Consider the following 26,310-nt stretch of genomic DNA (forward strand, 5'->3'; position numbering starts at 1 on the left):
CTGAAGCCGAGCTGCTATCTCTCGGCTGTACAGAGGCAGCACGACGTCGGCCCCCTGCTCGCCCTTATCGGTAATTAGCCTTACCAGACTACCGACAAAGGCCGAGAACTGGCTGCTCAAAAAGAGTTTCTCCGTGTAAGCACGGAGACCCTCTCCTTGGGCAACCACGGCGGCAGCATCCCTCCGTTTCGTCTGCTCTCGCTGGATGACGAGCTGGTTTTTGGCAAACTGAGCTTCATCCTGGGCCGAAATCCTAGCAGCTCTGGCTTTCTCAAAGTTTGCCTCAGCCTGCTCGGCCCGGTGACAAGCAGCCGCCAATTTCCTCTGCATCTCAGCATAGTCGTTGGACGCTTTGGAGAGTTCGACGGCGACGAGCTTGGAGAGCATATCGTTCCTCTGAAAATGGATAAGGAAAAAAGTCAACAAAGGGGCCACAAAAAATACAGGAAAAAAGCAAGGCCAGAAAATCAAGAAGAGAATTCACCTCGGCGAAGTCCGTGGGCCATAAAAACGGCTCACAGATATGTTCCGAAGGAGGCGCCAAGACCACGTCTTTCTCTGGCGCTCTCGGGGGCTTCTGGGCCTTCCCCTTCCCCTTTGCCGAAGTCGACTCCGGCTTCTTCGGATCCGAAGAGGTTTTTTGCCTTTTCGGAGTCCTCTCGGCATCAGACGCCGAGCTGGTGGTTTTCGGCCTCTCCGGCTCCTTGGACTCCGAAGATTTGCGGCTAGCCTTATTCAGCATGTACACTGCCAAAAAGCAAGGAAACAAGGTTAGTTTTCGCTGCTAAAGCAGTAAAGCATAAAAAAGAAATCCTCACCCTCAGTTTCTTCGTCCGAAGACGAGATATTGAACACGAGGTCGCCCTTGACGAGCTCAGTTTCCGAGTATTGTTTCCTAATCATAGGAATCTTATTGAGCTCGCCCTCGAGCTCGGCCAACGGTTCTAACCGAGGATGAGGAATCACGGACTTCGGCCCTCTCCAGGGGAAGCCCGGAGCCGCTGTCCTATTATAAAAAAAGAAGCGGTTTTGCCATTTCGGCCACTTGGTTTTGCAGAATGCCCTAAAAGGCTGTAAGGGGATCAAGTAAAACCAAGATCCCTTCCTTTTAAATTGGAAAAAATTAAGGATTGCCCGCAGAGACAGATCCTTATCTAGCCTACGGAGTTCGGCAGCAAAAGCCGACAAGTGCCTCCAAGAATTCGGAGTCACCTGACCTAAAGGGAGTTGAAAAAAAATCAAGAAGCTCTACAAAAGGTGGGGGAAGAGGGAAACGAAGCCCGCATTCTAAGCAGGCTTCGTAAACGGTGGCATAACCCTCCGGCGGGTCGTTAGCCCTATGATCATCGTCGGGAACCACCGCCTTCCCCCCAGGAAAAGAGTATTTTTCGTAAAGGGATATCACAGTATCCTTACTCAAGATACTGTGAAAATACTCTACGGTCTTCTCCCCGGATTCTTTCCGGCTAGAAGACCCCTTACCCCCTTTTCTACCGCTACCAGACTCAGACGAAGAAGAAGCAGACATGGTTCTTACTCTTTGCAAAAATCTGAAGAAATTCTGAAGAAATTCTTGAAAGCGGAAGGAAATTTTTACGCAAAGGAGATAGAGTGCAGAAGAAGCAGTCGCAAAAGTGCTTCAATGATGAAGAAGGGAGGTATTTATCAGATTCGGCGAAGATTTCAAAATCGTCGCACCGTTTCGAATCCCACCTTTTCAGGATTCAACGGCCGGATTTTACTGTCGCATTTAATGCAGTCACGTGCAAGGCGTCAGCCTCCCCCGTACCCTTTTCCAGAATGCCGAAGTGACTCGCTTCGCCGAAGTGATTCACTTCGCTTTTCGGGGGGGGTAGTGATGGGGTACGGACTAAACAAGCCCAACAGCAATGACGGCCCATCAGCCCAAAGCCCAAGGAAGAGTATGAGTTCGGCATTACCAAAGAGTTCGGCCTCAGCCTACAGCTCGGCAAAAGCCAACCAATCAAGCTCTGCTCTTAGGTCCGCATCAAGCTCTCAGATCGGCAACCAAAGCAGTTCGGTCTCAGTAAGAGTTCGGCCTCAGCCTACAGCTCGGCAAAAGCCAACCAATCAAGCTCTGCTCTTAGGTCGGCATCAAGCTCTACTCTCAGATCGGCAACCAAAGCAGTTCGGTCTCAGTATTCGACCGAACAAGGAGTTAGTGGACCCATACAGGATTTCCACAACTTCCAACACACCCACTACCACGTGGTGTCAGCTCAGGCCACGATCGTAGGCCATGACCTACGCTACATGCAGGACCTCCATGACCTCCACGACATCCACAACCATCATTAGTGGTGATGCAAGCCACGATCTTAGTTCAATGTATAAATAGAACTTAGATCAGATAGAAAAAGGTTAAGCTCTCTAGAGATAAAACACCATATAGCAAGTCTGTATTGTAAGCTGTAGAAAAACAGATCAAGCAATACAACTCTGCCATCTTTTCTTCCCGTGGACGTAGATTTACCTCAGTAAATCGAACCACGTAAATTCTCTGTGTCGTGATCTGCGTTCTCCTGCATTCTTCAACATCAGAAATTCGCCCATCCATCAATACCATTTTTTAAAAATTTCTGGATTTCAATATCTTTGTTATGGATTTTAGTCGGTTTAAATGTCGAAGTTGAATTCAGTCAAGACTCTTCTTAGCAGTATATACTGAATTTAATCCCACCATCCCTCAACTCAAAAAGGTATAATATTTAATACTCATTTCGTCCCGCTTTAGGAGTCCCGATTTACCATTTTAGTCTATCCCACATTAGGAGTCCTAGTTAGAATATTCTATAAATGGCAATAGGCCTCATATTCCACCAACCTCATTGTGCTCACATTTTATTATAGAACTAATAAGAGTATATAAAAATAGACCCAATTCCACTATCTTTTTTTCCCTCAACTTTCATTTACATTTCTTAAAACCCGTGTTAAACTCAATTAAGACTCATAAAGTGGGATGCAAGGAGTTACATATAGATTGTACTCCACTATGTAGTAATAAAAGCTATGTTTCCATCATAAGAAGCAGAAAAAAATAAGAAAATAGTATACAGAACATAAGTATGATTTCACAATGAGGATGTAAATACAAGTCATGGAGACAATCTCTCGATTTCCCAAGCCCCCTTTCCATCCGGGGTGTAGCGCAACCTGTCAAACGGGGCGACACAAAAACGACATTGTGTTGATATTCACGGTTGTGACACAAAAGAAGATACCAGAACTGTTAATCTAATAGTACTTCACTCTCTAATTGCATAATACCCATACATGGAATTTTTGGAACGGAAAAAAATCAGCCAACAATATGGCTGCAAGCTCGAGGCACAAAAGATTAGATTAGATCAAGTCTTAGCATTTTGAATGAGTAGATAAGTCCAGTCAGATTGCAGCAAGTTATTTTCTGGCCATTTTAATCTACATCGTTTTAGGGGACGTTTATTTTGAGTAATAACTTGGACACATAAACAAGAAAATAGGTTAATTTGTCCCATACTTTGATAGATTGTTATTCAGCAACTTCAGCTTGTTATAGCATGTTCCTACGTATTGTGGATCTAAGATATTTGTCTTTGATGTAGCCAACCCAAGTGTTCACTATTGCCACGGGAGCTGTCTTTGATAATTTTTCATTCACGCAACTCAAATAAGTAGGTAGATAGTTTTTGGGGAGAAAGTTGTGAAATATTACCTATCATGCAGACGGGATGGTTGTCCTTGCCAGAACTCGAAAACCTCTGGTTTGAGTCTATATCCTCCCCAATATTTTGGTTTTGGAATCAGGCTTCTGCACAAGGCAAGGACTTCTGCTGTTAGGCGACTAATAAAATTTAAAAAGAAAGAGCCAGAATTATCTTAGCCAGCTGCAAAACCAATTCTGGGATACAGGCTACGAACATCATCCCATATTGATAATTGAGCTACCACTTGCAAGTTTCAATATACAGACTATAAATGTAGCAAGTCAATATGAAGCCAGGCATTACAAAATCGGTATTATAATGAATTTCCAATATATTTGTATGATGTATCAGTATATTTTAAAAAGTAATTAAATATTTTAGAATTTAATAAAAAGGGTTAAATATCTTTACATTCAGCAATGAGAACTCGGTTAAAGGTTAAATCATCTGAATAAAAGACTGCAAAACTAATCACAAGTAGACACGCTAAGTAAGTTAGCTATTTCAGTAGTTGAGTGTGAGTAACTAACCCATCAGAATACTTAGCCTCCAGCTCTGCCTGTTGTTCGTAAAGAAACTGCCTTCCAGGGATTACAGTGCTCTAGGAAACAAGAAACAGATCTAGGTAATTATTCGCAAGAAAGGAACTCACAGAGTGGAACCCCCCACCCTCCCCACCAACAAAGAAAAACAAACAAAAGAGAGAGAAGAAAACAAACTTGTTTGCTGACAATTGCTCCGATCTGGCTTCCCCTAGGACGGCTGTGGAAGTACTGCTCAGATTCTTCATCAGAAACCTTTTGCACTGGCCCTTCAATCCTTACCTAAAGCCAAGGAGATGGTTAAATTGGGCTTGGGAAGCTTGTAAAGGGATTCCACATGGCTCTATTGACTTCATGAATTGTGAACAGAATTTGATGAAGAATAAGAGGTACCTGGCGATTTAAGGGGCCACAATAAAAAAGGAGAGAAGCTTGAGGGTTTTCTGATATTTGATGAGCTTTTTGACTTTCATAGTTTGTGTACCTATCAGATGATGATGATGTTTAAGACTTCTGTAATGGCCAATAGAATTCTGATCAGGCTTTATGCATCTGCTGCAACAATGTAGAATAGCATAAGTTACCAGACGAAACCATCTTTGTCAAATCCTTTCAGCAATACCATTCTTGATGAACTGCAGCAAAAGCAATAGGGAAATAATGTCACAACTGAGCTCATAATATGCATATTAAAGACTTAGCAGTCATTGTCTCATGTAATCTATTTAAAATATGATCCTCCTACTTGTTTGGTCTAGCAGAGATGCCTCAAGCATTTAAAGGATGTTTGCCTCTGTAAATTTGACTACCATGATTCAGAGGCATGGAGAACAGTGGCCACAATATCATATTCCAAGACTAAAAAGAACTTGCATCACGTAGAGAAAACTCAACTGTAGCATAAAAGAACCACTGCAAAACTTCCATTCTTTAAGAGGTGATATACAAAGTACTTTAACATGGTCCAGATTTTATTAAAGGTCTTATTTTTTGGCAAACCTCTTGCTAGCAGCTATCTAGTTAAATAATACTGTAATTTACTCGGAAATCTGATATATTTACAATTCGAAACAAAATTGGTAGAAAAAAAAGAAAAAAAAGTAGAATGCTAGAGTAGCTATTCAGAATAATAAACTATAGCCACCCAGGTTATAGCCAGAGCAGCATTACTGAACAATTAGATCAGGTTAAAGACATTAATCTTACGGTTTCCCGTCCTTTCCTGCTGTGCAAATGGCCATAGCATTTGGTTCTTTCAAGGCAGCTGCCATGGCATCATCAAACCATTTCTGGAACTACAATATCACGTAATGACATAGATAAATCATTCTTACATGATATTTCAGATGGAATCATAAAAGTACACACAACTCAACATAAAAACCTAGCTACATGACTAGAATTGTGTAGTAATTAGTAAATAATTTCAGAGTTTTAGAGCTGATTAAATAAACACTAGCAGCTAAATATGAAGACCTTCTGTTAGAGGTGGGAAATACCTGAGTAAATGGATCAGCTTCAACTTGGTCCTCACATAACTCAGGAGAAATGTAGTTCTCTCTTAAAGCTGATATATCAACTCGTGGAGGCTTACCAATCCGGACACACATAGAAGTTCCAGGGTATTCTGGAAGGTTTAGCTTGAACTTTTCAGCAATGGCAGGGGGAACAAATCTGCCTCCAAGAAAATGGTGAGGGCCAGTAAATTTTTTGGCACATAACTTAGGAGCAGTCAAGGAAACCTATACACATTTGCAGCATTTAACCTCCTGTCAAGAGCAAGAAGAGAAGAGAACATGTTCGAAGTGTCTGCAGAGTGCAGATGAAAGGTAATTTCTGAATGATAGATACATACCAGCAAGTCTGGTCTAATGCCTTTGCCACTCAGATCACCTTTTTCAACATGCCACCCAGATGGAATATCAACCGAGACTATGACAGGTGGTTTCTGATTCCTCTCATTTGGGTTTCCTAAAGCTACCAACCTTTGAATAATATCATCAAAAGGAGGCCTAGGGCTGCCTAGAGAGTTGACAAGAATTAAAAAATAATGAGTATCAAACTAAATAAATAATTATAAATTTATAATAGTATTATTATTACTATTATTTTTTTGTTGTTATTATAATCATCTCTAAGTGTCTCTTATTGTGAAATTAATGGCCTTGTTAAAGCTCGTAACCCTAAAAAGTGCACTTGGTAAAATAAGAATATATACTATGATAAAAAGTCATTCTGCAGAGAATAATATATTAAGCACAATATAAAACCTTCTGAGGAGTAAATGGTACTTGAGAAATACCTGGAAGTCCAGGCAAGCAAAAGATTAATTCCAGAAAAGCACATTCAAGTGGGTTTATACAATAACATGCAAACATAACTTGGACTCATAGTCTCATTTTTTTCTTTTTTGCATCATGAACATAGATAAATGAAACTAAACTATTCTGCTGGGAATTGATTCATCGTCATAGGCCATAAAGGGTACGATATTATTTTGGTGAAACAAAATAGTACTAGTGTTTATGCAGAAAATTCGAATTCAACTAAATCTTTCATCTCAACGGATGACAAACCACTTGACACCGATAAATACAAAAAGTCAGAAACGTATTTATCTCAAGTTTGACTGAAATAAATGGAAGGAAGTAAGTGTACGTACCCTGGAATGAAAACCCAAATATTGCATCCAGTACAATGTCAAAGCTTGTTGACAAGTCCACCGGTAGGTCTTCAACTGGCAGGAAAGGGATGGACAGTGACTCCAACTACAAAAACTCAAGCATCAGCATTGCAAGAATCCTGTTATTTAATTACTGTTCCAGTACTTTGAGGTATGCCTTGTACCTGTGTAACCAGACCATAAAGAGCCTTAGCAGTACGCTTTGGATAACAAACAAATGGTTTATATCCAAAGTGATGCAAATGACGAGCAGCCACAAGACCATCGCCGCCATTATTCCCCGGGCCACATATAGCAAGAACACGGTTGTGTTCGGCTGGTTTATATACCTGCATCAGAAAATTAGTTACTTAGCATTACTAGATCACAAGTAAAACTAGAATTCGCAAAGAATACTAATATTATGCATATTGATAACATATGAATGGACATAGACACAATAATAGCATCACACAATGCTACTGGCTAATTCGGCAATTAAACAACTTAAATTTTAATTAATCGGCACATAAACAACTCACCTCAGCTATCGACGCGGCCACGCTCAAACCAGCCAATTCCTGCATTCAGAAATGTACAGAATTCTCAACTAGTCCAATCCAACCTAAAAAAACAAAGCTGAAAAAAGTAAGAAAAATAACCATCAGCTGATCAACGCTGAAGCCAAGCGGCCCCATGAGAATCTCATCAATTTCCGCAGCTTCACGCTGATTCAAGTAGGATACAGATTCCACGTCGCTCGCAATCTTCGCCGAAGCCATGGATTTAATGGATTTAACTCCAGTAACCGACCTCGAACAATATTCCCGTCAATTAATCCTCGAATTCGAACTCCAGGGACCCTAAATCCAGAAGCAAAAACACAAGCAACCGCCAATCAGCTCACACTGTCCTATGCCAGCTCAGAATTACAGTAACTGCAGTAACCACACACACAATATGCATGTGATTGCGTGTAAAATGAACGTTAAGTTATACGTTTGATGCAGGAAACGCTGTACCTGGATTAGAGATGGGGGAGAAAAAAAATTGGAACTGAGAATTTGATTAGGGCAACTGAAATTGGGGAAAATTGAGATATTCAAGTGGTATGATCGAGTGATGAGACATCTCATGGTCTTGGTCTTCACCTTCAGTACCAATCTCTTCATCATATTTATTTTGATAAAATTGCCAAAAATATATGGAAAGTTGGAATAATAATCAGTGAATTTATTTATTTTTCTCATTATAAATAATGTAAGTTCGATTTATTTTTCCACAACTTATTAAGTAGAAATTCACATTTAACTAATTACTGTTTGATTACGTTCTTTGCGGATTGATCAATTGTTGACGTGCAAATTAAAATTTCTTAAAAAATATCAATTCAGAATACTTTAATTGTGGCGTAAATCGAATATAGTTTGGGTATTGTAATATTTCTAATGGATCATTTCAATGATGCTACATGATTTAATCAAATAATTAGTTTGTTTAAACATCATATCGACGTCGTAGTTGTATCAACGAAAAATTAGCGATCAATTTTATGATTTAATAGGTCACAATCTATTAGATAATATTAATGTCTGTATCAAATACTCTTCTCCCACAAATTTTATCACGGTTTGACCGGTCACGGATTTTAAGAAATATAATGGAAAATTGGTTGAAAAAGTTGATAGGACGTTTTAAAGTATTAGTTTTATAATAAAATGTGAGTGAGAATAAGTTAATGGAATGTGGGGTCCATTACAAAAAAAAATAGTAAAAAGTTAAATGTGATAAATTTTGTGGGACGGACATAAATAGAAAAATGTGACAAATTTCAGGGACGGAATGAGTAATAAATAGTATTTGAAAATTGAATTAGTAATAATATAACCCATAAAAAACCCACAATAAATTTAAATATTCAAAATATTTATACTAGAAGTTTAGCTATAACAGCAATGGCTTCGGCCAAAACCGCAGTATCATCATTCCCCTGCTTCAACCCAGCATCCTTCGCCACGGCCGCCGCACAGCCTCTAACACCACCGCCAACAACTCCGGCCGCCGCTGCGAGCTTCCCGTAATTGCGCTTCTGCAGATACTCCGGCGCGATGTAGAGCTCATCCAAACCATTAGCATACAGATTCTGGCAGTTTCCATAAATGCTCTTCAAATTCTGATTCGTCGCCGATAAGAAGAGATTATGAACCTTGATTTTCACTCCTCCGGCGGAGTCCGTCGCCGCGTCGATAGCGATCTGCGCCAGCACAGCCAAATTCGCCGTCGCGCCGCGTGTATCCGAGGATTTCAATAGATTTACGCAGCGAGGCGGTTGCTTGGTTTTGGCGCAGACGCCGTCGATCGCGTCGGCGGCGTCTCCGCAGCGGAGGAGGTGGCCGGCGGTGAGGGAAAGGAGGAGGATGAGCGATAGTGAAAAGAAGGTGGCCATGATGTTATAGTTTCTTTATTATTTTTGGTTGCTTTTTTCGATATTTATAGTTGAAGATTAATTTGATTTATGAAGTTTCATAATTTGATTATGTAGTCAAATGATCCAACAAATTTTCGACTTTTCAAATACTAATTAAATCATTTAATACATCACTGATGAAATACTAATTCTAACATAGTATTCACATATTGCGACCCATTAAATCACAGTACTAGTAAAAATTAATTTATTGAGACGAATATGTCGGCAAAGGAATACATTAACTTATAAGTATTTGAAATAAATTAAATTGCTTAAAGAGTGATTATACCATAAGAGAAAAGATAAATGTACATAAATTCTACATACATAATACCTTTTTATGATTTTTCCTTCTTGCTTACTAATTTTTGTGAATTCATTTTCATTAGCTCTGCTAACTCTTTCACTTATCAATTAGTTGTGCAAAATTTTAATTATACCAATTCCTAACATTTGAATGTTTTACTAATAATTATGAGCACTATTTTTCCAAATAACGAATGAATTAATGATTACAAATATATAGAGATAGACAAGAAAGAAAAAGGACGAAATAATGTGTTGATATGAGAAGAGACAATTCACAAACGTAACCGAAGCATCTAAAAATAAGTAAAGTGGCCGACTTGGAATATAGGCGTTCACAAAGTCCTCAAATATATCGTTGAATAATTCTCCATAGATACATATCGATATATAAATCTAGCTATATTTATGCTATTTTTTTAATATCTACATAACAAATCCTATCATCAAAGCCTAGATCTAATCAAAGATTGGTCTTCAATTAACAATTGAGTTTAAGATACAAATTGTGCTTAATTCAAAGATGGAATCATACTAAACTTGCGATCTAGAGTTAGAAATAGTAAGAACGTGAGCACGTCCATTGTTAATATCATGTAATCTAAAAATTACGTCTATAAACTCAAATAATACTTTTATTTACAACTAATTAAACTTTTCCTAGATACAAATTACATTTTTAATTTTCTTTTATTTCTAAATGAGATTTATTTTAAGCATAATACTAACATTTTCTAATAAATATGATTGTTTTCAATAATGAATACGACTTTAACTGCGAGTAAGTTTTTTCCTAAAATAAAATAAGACATGATTTTAAAAAATAAAATATGACTTTTTAATTAGCGGTAACTATTATTCCTGCACTATTAAAATGTATTATTTTTGCAAATAAAAAATCTTTTAAAAAAATATATTTACATCTTTAAAAAAGTACGTACTATTATTTACAAATGAAGTCTCGTTGTCTTATTTTATCTTAAGAAAACCTTAATTTAAAAAATATCAAGCTTTTCATGAATAGAAAAAGGCTTATAATTTGTTTTAAATTTTCAAATCAAAACGACAGATGCGATTCATCAACACTTTGGGTGCAAATAGAAACTTTACATAATGCCCTAAAATTATTATAAAATCTCAAAATTATATCTTTTCCTTAAAAAAATAAGGATACACAATGCATAAAACACAAGAAATTTGAAAGAAAGAAAAAAACAAGTACCTAGCTGTGGTAGGTTTCTAACCTGCATCTCTCATCTGAAATATGCAGAGAATATCAAATGATTAATCATATGAATTAGTTGGAGGTTGATATGATTTAGAGGTACAACTATATTGTTTGGCTCTCAATAAATAATTGATTAAAATTGATGAATATGTCATATGACAAGCTAGAACACACTATAATTTATTGAATTAGCTTTGAATCATATTTAATTTATTCACTTTGATTTTTCAATTAATAATTTTAATGATATTTAATTACATAAGAAATATAAAAATATAATTGAGATTAACAAATAAGAATTTCATATATTTAGTTTTGACGATCTACACTTTTGCATAACATTTGACACAAATATCAAATAATTTATATCTTGCCGTTAACGTGATAAATTAAAATTAAATGGGCTATTATTTTGTTATAATTATTTTTTTAATAGCGTTTTTTTTATTTTAAGTAGGTTTTATTTATCCTAATTTTTTTATGATCTATATTGCATGATTTGCATCTTATTCTATGTGTGTACCAAAATAAACATTACAAAATTTATGAGATCTAAACATTTACTCCTTGGATTATATTCAAGATAATAAAAAATTTCAAAGTAAACTATAATAAAAATCTTTGAATTTAATTAGAACTTTCATTTGGTATTGCATTTATGATAGTGAATGAAACGCGGAATTATGTGTAGTTTTTTTTTATTATGTTACTATAACATTATAAAATTTAATTAAACTTATATTAAAAAAACAAAGAAAATATACATAAAGATCTCATCTTGTAATTAGACTTTATAAGTAAAGAGAACATACAAACAATATCTATAACATAATTAGAATATAGAATTTGTAAATATTTATATATAAATTGAACTGAATTTTGTAATGCATTTTAATCTATAAACTTAATTTCTATTATGCATGAAAAATATATAATATCACAATTATAATTTGCAAGTATTTTAGATTACAAGTTAATATTATAATGTTATATAATATCATAAAATAATAAAAATAAAATGCACCATGCGTTGCATATTGCGTTTTAAAACACGGGATTTCACCCATGAAATAAAGTGGGTGAGGAAGAAGTTGATTAAACCCCAAATAATGTGGAAGAGAGATTAGGGATACTGCATACACATATCTAGGCCAAAAATGTGGAAGAGAGAGGCGATAAAAAAAATGTAGCCACATTTTCACAGCATATTAATTTTAAAAGGATAAAAATGTAATATATAAATTAATTTTACAGCAATTAAAAACTATGAACCGGTTTTAAATGTAAAACACCTAAAAAAATCCAATTATGTACGTAGAATTTATGTACGTTTATCACTACTCTTTAATAGGAATAATTTTATTTTATTTTATTTTATTTTTAAAATTTGTATTATTTAATTTTATGTATAGACATTTTTGTTCACTATATTAAGATTACAGTAAAATTTGATTTTAAAATTTTAAAATTTTCATTTTGCCCGTTCTTTCAACAAATAACCAAAAATATAATTTTTTTCATATAGTTTAAATTCATCCAATATAAAGAAAAAAAAGTATTTATCGTGATATAAAGAACGCTACTCAAATTAGAATCTATGTTACAAAATAAGCACAATATTTTTATATAATTAGAAGCTAAACCTTATTTTTAACATTGATTCTTCCCAAGTTTATAGTAAATTTTAATGTATTCGACATAATCTTCATAAAATCAATTAATATAGATTTGAAAAAAAATTATAATCATAAATGTGCTTTGGCTTATAAAATTAAAAATATTGTGATTATATTGTAACATAATCAGAAGAATTTTTAGTTTCAATAACGTTTTTAACACTATATGAGTAAGTGTTTTCAGTGTTGTATCATATAACTATATTTGTTGTCTTACAGATATTATTATTACTCGTATTAACTATAAATAAAAATAAATTTAAAATAAATAAATAAACAATGGCCAACATAGGTAACTCAAGTATATCAAATAATATTATTACATTCAAAATAGAAAAATTAAATTTGACATCTTACTCAAAAATAATCAAAACTAAAAAGAATTATTTGATCCACTTTACAAAATAAATTATTTTCCAAAATTCTCTTCTCCAAACAAACTTGACTCTTACAAAAATCAAACTTTGTCGTGGTGTTATTACCATTGTTATAATCCCGTAATTTGTTTTTGTTTCCCCTTTCTATTTCTATAATTTTTCAATAGTATTTTCTTACTTATTTCTCTTCTGAACCAGAGATGCCGTGAGTATGAATCGAATCTGCTATATGACGTCAAAATTTACAAATACTCATATATAGAGTTTACCGGCGTCACAATCACCACAGACCAATAGTGGGGTCGACCGACCTCGCCCAACCCCACCTTGATCCATCACTATTAGTATTATAGTAGTAAGATGATCATTTACCATTTAACAGGAGTACTATATCACTAATAAAAGTAGTAAATATTTACCAAACTAGTATCACACTCGTGCAATGCATGGTCCACTTTATTCTCTTCAAATATGAAATATTTTTTGAAATAATAAAATTATATGGGGTCTAAAATTATAATGTATTTAATAATAAATATAAATAATACATTTGATTAAAGTAGTGAATTTTATTAAAATAAAGTTGTGATATACAAATGATGAGCTTATAATAATTTGTGTCACAAATTTGAGATAAGAAAATTTTATTATATAATGATAATATTGAAAACTGTACATAAATATAGAAAAAAATATATGGATATAGTAAGTTTGAAAAATAAAATCAATGTACATTTCCATATTTTTAATAAATATGACCACAAATTAAATTAAATTATTTGTATTTTATTCATATAATTTAATATGTGCATTTAAATTATAATGTACAATTAACGAAGTAGAAACATAGTGAAACAATGTAAGAGATTGAGCAACAAAAGTTGCAAGTCAACCAACGTTTAGTTTACTTTTACTACTCAAATAAAACATAAAAATTCACTAAACCCTAAACCGTTTATTTGTATGTTTCTTTCCAAAAATTTTATGCGTCCTCACTTCTTCTTCTCGATGAAAGGTTCTAGTCCAACCTTTATTCGTTTCCAAATTGAACCAGGTACGGTTATCATGCCCTATTAAGTAACCCCATCAACTTCCATTTCTTTGTAACCCTATTAGCTATAACTTAATTGTGATTAAAAGTTATAAATATGCATTTAAATTAACCACAATGGCATTTTTGTTAAGTAACACCTCAATTTTTCTTAATTGCATTTACTTTCCTTGCACAAAATTATTATTCAAAACATCCCAAAACTCCCCTTTTATATATGTATAGATAGATTTTATTAGAGATTTAACATTGATTATGCGATAATTATAATCAAACTTTTACAATACAATCGTGACATTAAGTTTCAAAATAAATTACTACTCCATATGATAGTCAATGTTCAACATTCTAACTTGTTGATCCAATTACGGGCAAATTATAAATACTACTGTACTATGATATAGGAGTATGATTTATTGCGCAATAAATTAGATTTATGTTTTGAAATTTGAAAATCAAATCATATCGTAAACTTACTATAGAGAACAATAATGTCGATATTTAAAATACGAACATACACTGAATTAGTGTATTTTGACTTGCTTTTACCTATTTAATACGGAGAAAATATTCAGTGGACTTAATGACAATTTGACAAGTGGATTTATGAAGGAGCTATATATAGAAATAAATAGATGTAAATCTAAATCTATTCATGATTCTGAAATATAAAAAAATCTCCCAAAAATTGTGATCCTCTCATGTATATGTGTATGCACCTAAATTAAAACTTTAACTTTAAAATATATACTCGTATATCACTAATGAAATATTCATACATTCATTATAAAATAAAAGCTAAAAGTATATTTATTTTGTCCAGCTTGGAAGTAGAGAAATTTAATTAATTAATTACGTGATTTTATAGTAATAATGATAAATTATTATCAAATAAATTAATACTACCAATTAGAAAATTTCTTCTAGCTATTATGTTATAAAGAATAATATTTTCTTAAAATAATTCTTAATTGTTTAAAATCAATTGAATTTTGACATGTAATAATAAAAAATATTAAATAATAGTAGCTATATAGATATAAAAAAAATGAAAGCATTATCTTCAATATTTGATTCATCATAAGTTATAAAATCACATAGTCATGATTAATTCTACGACTCTTCTACTAATCTTTAGAAAACTACCTAACTAAATAAGAAATATTTTTCTAGCTAATATATTTAATGAATATATAAATTTTATTCCACCAGAGATAAACGTATATTTAAAATTTTCATGTAGGAGGATTATAAGTGTATATATGGCTATATAAATATATATAAGTATATTATGTGGAAAGTCCGAAACAATTACCATACTTGAAATTATTCTTTTTTTTTTAAAAAAAAGTGAATTTTCCATTAATTAGTATGATATGGACCAATTTCCACTTGTCAAATTGACATACCATGTCATCATGCCAACATGGTAGGTCTAATCCATTCAATATTTTATCATTTAATATGAGTATAATCAATCGAATCTGCCATTAGAAAAGTTTGATAGTAATCGCTTTTACCAATTTTAAAAAACTCTATAAATAACGAAACCGACTCCAAAGAAAAAATCAACCAAAAATTAATTAAAAAAAAAAACTACAACATCATGGCCACCTTCTCCTCACTCTCTCTCATCCTCATCCTCTCTCTCACCGCCGGCGATATCCTCCGCCGCGGAGACGCCGCCGCCGCCGCAATCAGCACCGTCTGCGCCAAAACCAGGCAACCGTCTCTCTGCGTAAATCTATTGAAATCCTCGGATACACGCAGCGCGACGGCGAATCTGGCGGTGCTGGCGCAGATCGCCATCGACGCCGCGACGGACTCCGCCGGAGGAGTCAAAATCAGGGCTCATAATCTCTTCTTATCGGCGAGGAATCCGAATTTGAAGAGCATTTACGGAAATTGCCAGAATTTGTATGCCAAGGGTTTGGATCAGCTCTTCATCGCGCCGGAGTATCTGCAAAATCGCAATTACGGAAAGCTCGTAGCGGCGGCCGCAGTCGTTGGCGGAGGAGCTAGAGGCTGTGCGACGGCCGCGGCGAAGGATGCTGCGTTGAAGCAGGGAAATGATGATACTGCGGTTTTGGCCGACGCCGTTGGTGTTATAGCTAGACTTCTATGAATTATTGTCACGTCGTTTTGGTTTATATCCGATAGTGATACATAAGTAAGTTATCAGGCATTTAAAATCTTGATTGATTGCAAAATAATAATAATAATAATAATAATAATAATAATAATAATAATAATAATAATAATAATAATAATTTGATGAGAGTTTAGGAATTTATAGATAAATATCAATTAATTATGATATGCCAAGCTTTGGTGCCCCGTCTCTGTCAAAAAAACGTTTTCAACATTATTAGATTAGGGATTAATAGGAATTTATAGATAAATATCCATCGACTATAATATGCTAAGCTTTGGTGTGTCGTCTCTGTCAAATAAACGTTTTCAACATTTATTACTTCCAGTTAATGAGTAGGATGCTTCAATTATTAGGCATAATCAATCTAGTTTCCCAAGTCATATTTCATTTTAATAATACTTCTAAACAAGCGATAAATGAAATATTTAAATACTTCCTTCTTCTTTAAAAATACAACTAGTCTACTTTAATCATTTTGTTAAGTCCCAGAAATTAGTCTTATTTTTTAGTATTTTTTCTAATGAAATGGGTGCTATTTTTCTATTAATAATAGTCTAATCATATCTATTTTACTTTATCAAATTTATATTAAAATATTATTAAAATATACTCCCTGCCTCAATCCCATTTTGGAGGAAGTATCGATCTCATTTGTTTCTTCTCTCTTTAATGCAATATTCTCTAATCTCTATAATAGCTCATTATACCGTCACGCAACTCATCAAACGACAACCTAAAATCGTACAATCCATTTCATTCCAAATCACAACCTTCAAAACTGATACTTACTACATTTTTCCAACCAATTCAAAAATATTTCTATCTCGAAATTGTATCGTCTTTGAGAAAATAAAAATGAAAAACTTGGAAAAAAGAGAAACGTTGTCTACAAAAACTAGGCTAAAACAATCCACACATATAGCAGTTCCAGTTTATTATTACGACAAATTATACCCAAATAAACTGAAAATCAAGAAGAAATTTGTATGTACTTCAATGCCTTTGTGTACTGTAACATTTTCATCATCATCATCATCATCATCACATAATGAGTTAGACCGCTGTCTGTCAATCTAGACGTTCGAGCATTTGAGTACACGGACCAAAACTCTTAGCAGTTTTGATGTAGAATCAACTTGTTGGAGTAGTCCTAACAAGCTATGTGAAACTTCATGTGGTAATTCAACGTCTGTTATTACTAACGAGCTGTGAAAAAGCATACTATTTCACCTGTCCGCTGCTAACAATAGGACCGAGCTTGTAACGATCTGAAATCTTGATGTTCTTGCACCATTGTAAAACTTTCCTGGTACATTTGTATAACATCAAAATGTTAGTACTAATGTTTAAAGTTTTCAGTGAAGCAACAACAAAGAATAACTAGTTAGTAATTCAATTTCTCTGTATACACGATTCTACAAACTTACATGGATTATAAGCCGAGAAGTAGTGCCGCATATTTAACCACTTGTATAAAAGCAACCGAAGAGAGCCCATTCCGCAGCTGTATACATAATACACATAACGAAGACAATGAGAAAATTTGTTGGAGATGAGATTTTATCATGAAAATATGTTGTGCAATCCTTCCCAAATGGGCATGATTTGTTTCTTGAAAGCTCCATACCTTTGTCAAAATCAACATCTTCAAAAACGACTACCGGACCTTTTCCACCGAGTTCAAGCGTAACCGGCTGATTTCGTTTTATAGCTTTATTGAGGTTTGATTATGTTGGCAATTGAAACATAAAAATAGGGTGTTGGCAATTGAAACATAAAAATGAATATAATAATATCCCACATTGGTGTACACAAAGAGCTTAATCCACTATATAAATCTCATTGGCCTCTCCTCTTATCACCAATTGGTTTTAAGATGGAACACATGGATTTCTATCATGGTATCTGACTAACCGTTTAATGCTTTCTTAGCTTAGTTCAATGGTTTTGATGGTGGAATTGACGACTCCGCCTTTGGATCTCGGCCTATTTCTGGTTTTATGAAGCTTCGGTGTTTATTTTCATGTTGATGATGATATTTACTCATGTTTCTTGCAATTGAATGTTCGTTTGAAGCTGAGATCAGAGAGATCTAGTTGATTTGTTGGTTTGATTCGGAGTTGAATCGGGGATTGGAAGTTATGGATATGGATCTGAATCTGTGTTGGGGGATCTGAAGTTCTATGTTTCTAAGCTCCGGTGTTTATTTTCATGTTGATGATGCTATTTACTCATGTTTCTTGGATGCTTTTTGCAATTGAATGTTCGTTTGAAGCTGAGATCAGATAGATCTAGTTGATTTGTTGGTTTGATTCGGAGTTGAATCGGGGATTGGAAGTTATGGATATGGATCTGAATCTGTGTTGGTGGATCTGAAGTTCTCTGTTTCTATTCTGCATGATTATGGCTGTTTACTGTTCGATCTCGCATCTGCTAGACCCAGTAGAGTAAAATCATGGATTCAGGTTGTCAAGAATGATAAGAATGAATTGGTTCCCACTCGACTTGTTACTGGGTGGAAGATGTGTATTGATTATAGAAAGATGAACGAAGCGACAAGGAAAGATCATTTCCCGCTTCCATTCATTGATCAGATGCTGGACAGGCTGGCAGGAAAACAATATTTCTGTTTCCTAGACGGATACAGTGGATACTTCTAAATCTATGTGGATCCCAAGGACCAGGAGAAGACTACATTCACGTGTCCCTTCGGAACGTATGCTTATAGAAGGATGTCGTTCGGTCTGTGTAATGCGCCAGACACTTTTCAACGGTGCATGATGAGTATTTTCTCGGATCTACTGGAGGACAGCATCGAGATTTTCATGGATGACTTCACGGTGTATGGAAATTCTTTTGACTCCTGTTTGGCAAGTTTGGATGTAGTGTTGAGGAGGTGCCAGGAAAAGCATTTGGTCCTTAATTTCGAGAAATGCCACTTTATGGTCCCTGAAGGAATTGTCCTAGGGCACGTAGTCTCGGAGAGGGGAATACAGGTGGATCGAGCAAAGGTAGATGTGATCTCAAAATTGCCACATCCGACGAATCAGAAAGAGGTGAGATGATTCCTAAGGATTCCTAGGGCATGCGGGCTTCTATAGAAGATTCATTAAGGATTTCGCGAAGATTGCTCAACCGCTTACTCATTTATTGCATAATGAAGTGGAATTCATTTTTGATGAATAGTGCAAGAAGGCCTTTCAGCTACTGAAGGATAAACTGATTTCTGCTCCCATTATTAGAGCGGCCGACTGCATCAGCTGATTGTTGATGGGTGGACAATGATTCGGCTAATTTTTTTAAAAAATATGATCCATCTATTCTAATTAAAGTGAAATTGAAACTGATAATGACAGACGAAAAAATCTACAGTACATGGACAAAATGTTGAATGATATAAACAATATCGTCCAATGATGTTTCAAAATTAAAACTAGGTTTTATAACTTAATCAATCCTCTTCTCATTCAACATCTAGCCCTCTCTAACTCGACACAAACAATGGCTCGATTCAACAACAAATTAACAAGTCCAATTCGTAACTCTATATCTCTCTATACATCCACAAAAATTTCAATTTCGTTTTTAAATTTTGATTCCATGTTCTTAATTTATCTTTCGATTGCTGTGTAGATTTGATATCAATATCGTGCAGGGAGATGAATTAATAATTTTTAAATAAATAAACAAATTATACCCGATCAAAAGAAATATATAGTCAAAGCTATGTAATCAAGTTTGACTTATATGACACAAATACACCATGATATATACTGATTCAATCGAGGTACAAATTGTTTTAAAAAAAATATTTTTGTAAATGGAGTTTAACAAGAAAACTTCAACATTCCTAAATTGGCCGCACAAATATTCCACCAGCCAAGTCAAATACCAAGACTATAACATAAAATAACAAAATAAATATAATTCACATCACGAATTCAATGAAGAAGAAAACTTACAAGAACAAATGTATAAGCACCAATTCACATAATCAGTGAATTTTATTCCAAATTAAAAGTGATATATATATATAATCAACATAGCATGATCATGTTCATTTAGTATAATAATATAGTCGGAAAAATAAAACAAAACCAAAATCAATCAACGTTTAGTAGTTTTCTGATACTTCTCTTTGATCCACTGAAGCCCCACAGATGTCCCTTCCTTCACCTTCTTGACGCCGGTGGTGGCCGCCGATTTAGTCTTTTCTCCCACCTTCTTTCCGTACGCGGCGGCGCCGCCGCTCTTCTTCTTCTCCGGCGTCGGATCCGCCGTTGTGTCCCACTGATCAGCCCATGATCCACCGTCCATTTCTTTCTTAGTTTCTTGGCTAATAGATAGAGATATATATAGAGAGAGAGAGAGAATGTGGAGTTGTTGATATCAAGGAAAAGAGTTAGCGAAATATGGCAAATTAAGATATTGTGGAGATTTATGTGGTATTAATATTGTGAGAAGAATTAAGATTTGGGGTATTGTAATTTGTCGAGCATTATGTGTATATTCAAATCAACATTCAACGCTATTTGCATTTGACTAAAGTGCCCCTCTTATTTAATGAAATTATGTTGATATGGATCGTATCATGCCAATTATTTTATTTGGCAATTAATTACTACTCCTACAATGGAATATAGATAATCTTCTAGAAGATAATTTATGATAAAAAATATATCGTGGCTATCGTATGAGTAAATAAAGTTTGCACATGGTAAAATTGTATGCATATAATTGCAATTTTGAAAATTAAGTAACAAAAAATAACACGTGCGTTTCATCATCGGCATTATTATTATTACTCTTTTTATTTTAGTGAAAGATGACTACTAAATAGGGGATGACGATGCCAAAATTTTAATATTGGGTCAAAATTATTGTCAATAGTTATAAGGTAATTTCGGTATCATCGTCATTGTGAGGAACTGTGATAGAAATAGAATAATGATAATATTTAAAAGTGAACTATATTAATTTAGATCATTTTTTAAAAATCTTTTTTTCTCTTCTGCTTTCATTTTTATTAATTTTTCTGCTTCATTTTTCTCTTTAATTACAACTATAGCAACAAATTATTAATTATGAGAAAGAATAATTAACAAGAAAAAATAATAAGAAAAATGAATAAATAAGAGAGGAAAAAACTAAAGTTACAAAAAAAGATACGTACACGTTTAAATATCATGTTAATATAGTTCATGAACCAAAAGTATATAAATAAAATACAAAATGATCTCAAAAGATATTTATGCTAATAAAAAATATTGAATGCTTATCATGCACCATTCCGCAGTGAATTGAGCGAAACTATTAATTTAAAAAATTATAAAAACTGATAATAATGATATTTATTTTTAAAATGATTATTCTAGAATTCATAATAATTTTTTAAACAAAATAATCTTTAATTGTAATATCATTTAATGTGTAAATTTAATTTATAAAATATCTTTCCAATAACTTTGAGATATTTAACCATAAATTGATTTATGACATGTGTATCTAAGATACTGAAAAATAAGGTTATTTTTTTTTTAATTTTAGATAAATATCTTTACAAAAAGAAAAGATCTTTCGTTTAGTGCATAAAATGAAGCCACTCGGTGCATAACATTTCGAAAAAATATAGAAATTGATACAAGTCTCTCACACCCACAACCCTAGTTTACTCGTATGCTACTATGGATTTGAAGAAGACCATCGTCGATGGGAATGGTAGCAGGACTCAACTACAGGATAAGAGAAGTACGGAGAGAAGCTAGCTTGTCCTATAGCTGAATTCTGCTTAAATGCACATGCAGATATTTATTGATAAAATTGTGAAACCCTCCGATTCAATTTTGAGTTTGAATCTATTTCAAAATTTTATTAAGAAAAATATGCATGTACATGTAAGCAGAATTCGGTTGCAAGACAAGTTAGAGTCTATGTGCTTCGTTCTCTTATCGTGGAGTTGTGTTCGGCCGGCATTCACATGGAGAATAAAGAACAAGTACGAAAATAGCAAGAGCAAGAGACTGTGAGATAAGCTTGTTTTGGGAGTTATGGATCACTGTGTATAGAGATGCCCAAGGTTTTTGGTTCCAGCGGTTAACCGCAGAACCGTAACCGCCGGTTCCGAACCGGAACCGTGACTTTTTTCTTGAACCGGAACCGCCATTTTTTGAACCACGGGTCAGTTCCGGTTCGAAATTTTACGAACCGAAACCGTGCCGGAACCGCCGATTCCAAAACGGAACCGTGAAAAACCGTTGGAAAATCGTGAAATATAGTAGGAACCGTGAAAAATCGTAAAAAATCGTAAAAAATCGCTGAAAAACCGACGGTTCGGAACCGGAACCGCCGGTTTTCGAACCGAAACCGAAACCGTGAAATAGCCTCACGGTTCGGTTCCAGTTCCACATTTCTCGAAACTGGAACCGGTGGTTCCGAACCGGAACTGCCGGTTTACGAACCGTGGGCATGTCTAACTGTGTATAGTAATGCTGATATGATTTTTGAATTTTCTGATGTTTCTAATGCATCTCTTACTATGTTATGCCAACAATATTTAAGAATTCTAGTAAGATAAGTTGATTTTGCAAAGTATAGTATATAGGGATATTGGACTCAAATATTATGTAACTTTTAAAAAATTGGATTTTTTCCAAGATTTTTCAACTTGACAAATAAAATCACAAACTTTACCTGAGTTTGCTATTTTCCACCGACGAAATTTCTTGGCAAATAATATCATGATACGATTTTTTTTTCTTCATAATTTCTCGACAACAACTTCGAGAGTTTCAAGTTGTTCAATAGTTTTTCTTGAAGCACATCCTCCAAAATTGCTCTTCAATCCATTAATATAACCGAATTTTTTTTCGCTAGTGGAAAATAACAACGACGAAATTTTTTGGCAAATAATATCATGATACGATTTTTTTTTCATAATTTCTCGACAACTTCGAGAGTTTCAAGTTGTTCAATAGTTTTTCTTGAAGTTGTTCAATAGTTTTTCTTGAAGCACATCCTCCAAAATTGCTCTTCAATCCATTAATATAACCGAAATTTCAGGTAAAGTTTGTGATATTATTTTTTTAACAAATAAACTCCTATACTATATATAGGAGGAAATTACAACTGATGTCAAGAGGGCTCGAACTCGACACCTCATGCAATAATGTTTAAGCTCATTACCTCTAGGACAAAGGATCTGGACAAGTTTGTGATATTATTTGACAAGTTGAAAGTTGTGGGAATAGGAACCAATATCCCTAGTATATTATAAGGGCATGTTCAGTTTCCTTGATATGGGATGATGAGAATTAAAACATGAGAGAATTTAGTGACGAGGGGCACACAGGATTAGAACCCAAATCTAATGTTCAGTGTATAAGAAATAGTCATGTTTTTACAATTTTTAAGTTCTGAATTAATTAATTTTTATTCTTTTCTTTATGAGTAGACTAAAAAGCCCTCATAGCTTTTGCATAATCCGTGAAATTTTTGGGCGAGAGATATTTCACTTGTAAAGAAAACAACCCATATTCAACAAATTCATTCAACAATGATAAAACTCCTAAAATAATTATCAAATCAAAGAGGAATCTAAGCAAGGTTTCATAGAAAGCTCAAACACTTTTCTTCATTTTCTTTAAATTTACCATCAATGGCGACCGCAATCATAAAAAAGCGGCGAAGCGGCGTGCGTCAGCACCACGTTTGCATCCGCTCCCACCACCCCCGCCGAGATGTACGATGCCATCTACGCATCACCCACATGTGCTGCGCACCCATCGTCTTCAACATCCTCCTCAACCCCAAGCCGCACGAGCACCGCCGCCTCTCCGTTCCGGCGGCACTCCTCCCCCCGCCCGCGCTCCGGGAGAGGATCGAAGGGGCTGAGGGATTTTCTATGTTGAAATTGATTTGGGGGGAAATGACTGATGTGTGAAGTGAAAATGACGAGGATAAAAAAGTAATCTCAACTCCAATTCTGGATGTCAGCACCGCTTCAAGAAATAAAAACCACCTCCGGAAGAAGATTTGAAATTGAGCATTTCTGAAGTGAACAGTGCGGGCCCTGTGAGTTTTGTAGGGCTCGCTTGAAATGAACGAAGGAATATGAACAACAAAATTACTCTAGAATTAACCCTATTTCTTGGTATATCTAAGAAAGTGAACGGGTCCTAAAAATAATTATTACGAAGACTCAACATAAAAAGAATTGGGAATAAATTATGCATATGCATAAATCTGGCAAGGGATTTAAGGAGCAGTTAAGTGTGTTTGTGATTAGAATTTATATGCATAATTTGTGAAGTTTATTCCCTTTTAATTTCAGTTTTTGTAATAATACGAATACTTATTTTTTAATAGTGAATACATGCTTATAAACAAGCGGGAAAATACTGAATTTGAAATTGAAATTGGCCCAAATTTATCACAAACCCTAGTTTCTCTTCGTGAAAAAAGATGGGTAATCAGCCTATCACGCCGGTGGAGTCCCAATCGGAATCCAACGAAGAAGATGAAGAAGGATTTTCCGATGAAGTTTCCGACTCTGAAGTCGAACAGACCCAGACACGGATCACGACGCAAAAGAAATCAAATCCTCAGATGTCCGCCATATCATCGCCGCAGCGGCAGGCCCCTTCCGCCGCGGGGACGGAGGCCTGGGAGAAAAAGTCCGATCTCCTCCAGAGACTGTGGAGCCAGGAGGATGAGATCGTCATCTTGAAGGGGATGATCGATTACACGTCTAAGCACGAATCCGACCCGATTTCGTATTTGAACGCCTTTCACGATTTTACCAAGAAAAATGCTAGCAGGAGTCAGCTACAGGAAAAGATTGAGAGAATGAAGAAGGAATACAAAAACAGCAAGATAACCTTCTCGAAGCCTCACGAGAAGCAGAGTGCTTGCAATTTGTCGAAAACAATACAGGGGAATGAAGAAAAGGGGCGCGCAAAAGTGATGAGAGCTAAAGGTAGTGTGGCGACGATGGAGGGGAGGATGTTGATGTATGGTGAAGAGGCATTTGAGTCGGGGCAAGGGGCGGCGTGGGAGAAGGAGTGGAACGAGCTGAGATCGGAGGAGCTGCGGCTTCACCTCAAACAGATGGAGGTTAGAGTAGCTCAGACCAAGCTTGTTTTAGGAGCTTTGGATCACTAAACTTATGACTATGTTCCATCTTACCATTTTAATATTCTTGTAAGTTAGGATGATTGATAGTAATGTATTAAGACTGTAATAAAAGTATGCTAACAAAGACTTGATGAGTGATTATCGAGTGCCTAGTTGCAAAAGAGGATCAAATTTAGGCGAGAAATTTCGGAATAAGGGATTAATTTTGCTGACCTTTCGAAATTTAGGATTCAATTCGCTAACCTTTTGTAATATAGGATCGAGGCATGCGAATTTTTCAGAAGGAGGGTTTTTTTCTTTTTTTTTCTCTTTTTTTCTCTTCTTTTTTTTATTAAATCCTTCACAAAATATATGAATTGACCATAATATCCCACATAAGATTTCTTTTTGTAATTAGTTTTTTCATCTTCCCTATGCTAATCGTTAATCTTGATAATGAATCCCCAATTTTGAACCTCAAGCTCGCCCATAACATCCTCTCCTTCGCCTTCTCTCTCCCCTTCATTCCCCACCCTCATCTTGTTATTGTACACTATGTATTTGTTTGTGCTTTAAACTATATATTGTTGTTATTTATCTGTATATACATATATTATTGTTTTTTTCTTAAGCAGTAGAAAGAAACTGAGCAACAACACTATATCCTTACATATCAGTAGGGTTAGTTTTCAAATTAGAAATCTGCTTAATATCTAATTGTTCACATTACTTGATGTTGTGGAAAGTAGAAATACTCCACCAGATTCTTGGCTTCTGGAAAGGGAAACGTGAGTTTGAGGAAACTGAGGTGATATGCTACATTTAATAAATGGATAGTTTGGTCAATATATATATTTTGTATGGAAAATAATAAAAAAAGAAGATAAAATCACAAAAATCCCCCATTCTGAAAAATTGGTGTGTCTCAATCTCATATTACGAAAGGTCAACGAATTGAATCCTAAATTTCGAAAGGTCAGTGAAATTAATCCCTTATTGGAAAATTTTTCTATTTAGGCCTA

General features: G+C 34.7%; 4 protein-coding genes across 5 annotated transcripts; 2 read left to right on the forward strand and 2 right to left on the reverse strand.

Moving 5' to 3' along the window:
* Positions 1-2,993: 2,993 nt before the first annotated feature.
* On the reverse strand, positions 2,994-8,071 carry LOC121787446 (pyridoxine/pyridoxamine 5'-phosphate oxidase 1, chloroplastic-like). Of its 2 annotated transcripts, none has more exons than XM_042186169.1 (14): positions 7,937-8,071; positions 7,577-7,777; positions 7,457-7,495; positions 7,100-7,264; positions 6,915-7,020; positions 6,108-6,274; positions 5,752-5,994; positions 5,459-5,547; positions 4,837-4,887; positions 4,646-4,736; positions 4,430-4,534; positions 4,241-4,311; positions 3,719-3,814; positions 2,994-3,177 (listed from the first exon to the last, which is right to left on the reverse strand). In XM_042186169.1, exons 2-14 carry the CDS (start codon positions 7,694-7,696, stop codon positions 3,120-3,122), a joined length of 1,401 nt encoding a protein of 466 aa, XP_042042103.1. In that variant the 5' UTR covers positions 7,697-7,777; positions 7,937-8,071; the 3' UTR covers positions 2,994-3,119. The 2 variants fall into 2 exon arrangements, with proteins under 2 accessions (XP_042042103.1, XP_042042104.1); XM_042186170.1 differs by having other exon boundaries at positions 7,577-7,852; positions 7,937-8,065.
* Positions 8,072-8,841: 770 nt separating this feature from the next.
* LOC121786925 lies at positions 8,842-9,360 on the reverse strand. Its single transcript, XM_042185518.1, has one exon. It carries the CDS (start codon positions 9,358-9,360, stop codon positions 8,842-8,844), a length of 519 nt encoding a protein of 172 aa, XP_042041452.1.
* Positions 9,361-15,628: 6,268 nt separating this feature from the next.
* Positions 15,629-16,147, forward strand: LOC121786926 (pectinesterase inhibitor-like). The gene has a single exon (XM_042185519.1). The coding sequence runs from the start codon at positions 15,629-15,631 to the stop codon at positions 16,145-16,147; it is 519 nt and encodes a 172-aa protein (XP_042041453.1).
* Positions 16,148-24,637: 8,490 nt separating this feature from the next.
* LOC121786927 (probable transcription factor At4g00390) lies at positions 24,638-25,336 on the forward strand. Its single transcript, XM_042185520.1, has one exon. The coding sequence runs from the start codon at positions 24,638-24,640 to the stop codon at positions 25,334-25,336; it is 699 nt and encodes a 232-aa protein (XP_042041454.1).
* Positions 25,337-26,310: the final 974 nt, after the last annotated feature.

Source organism: Salvia splendens, chromosome 22 (assembly GCF_004379255.2).
Source record: "Salvia splendens isolate huo1 chromosome 22, SspV2, whole genome shotgun sequence".
NCBI classification, from domain to species: Eukaryota; Viridiplantae; Streptophyta; class Magnoliopsida; order Lamiales; family Lamiaceae; genus Salvia; species Salvia splendens.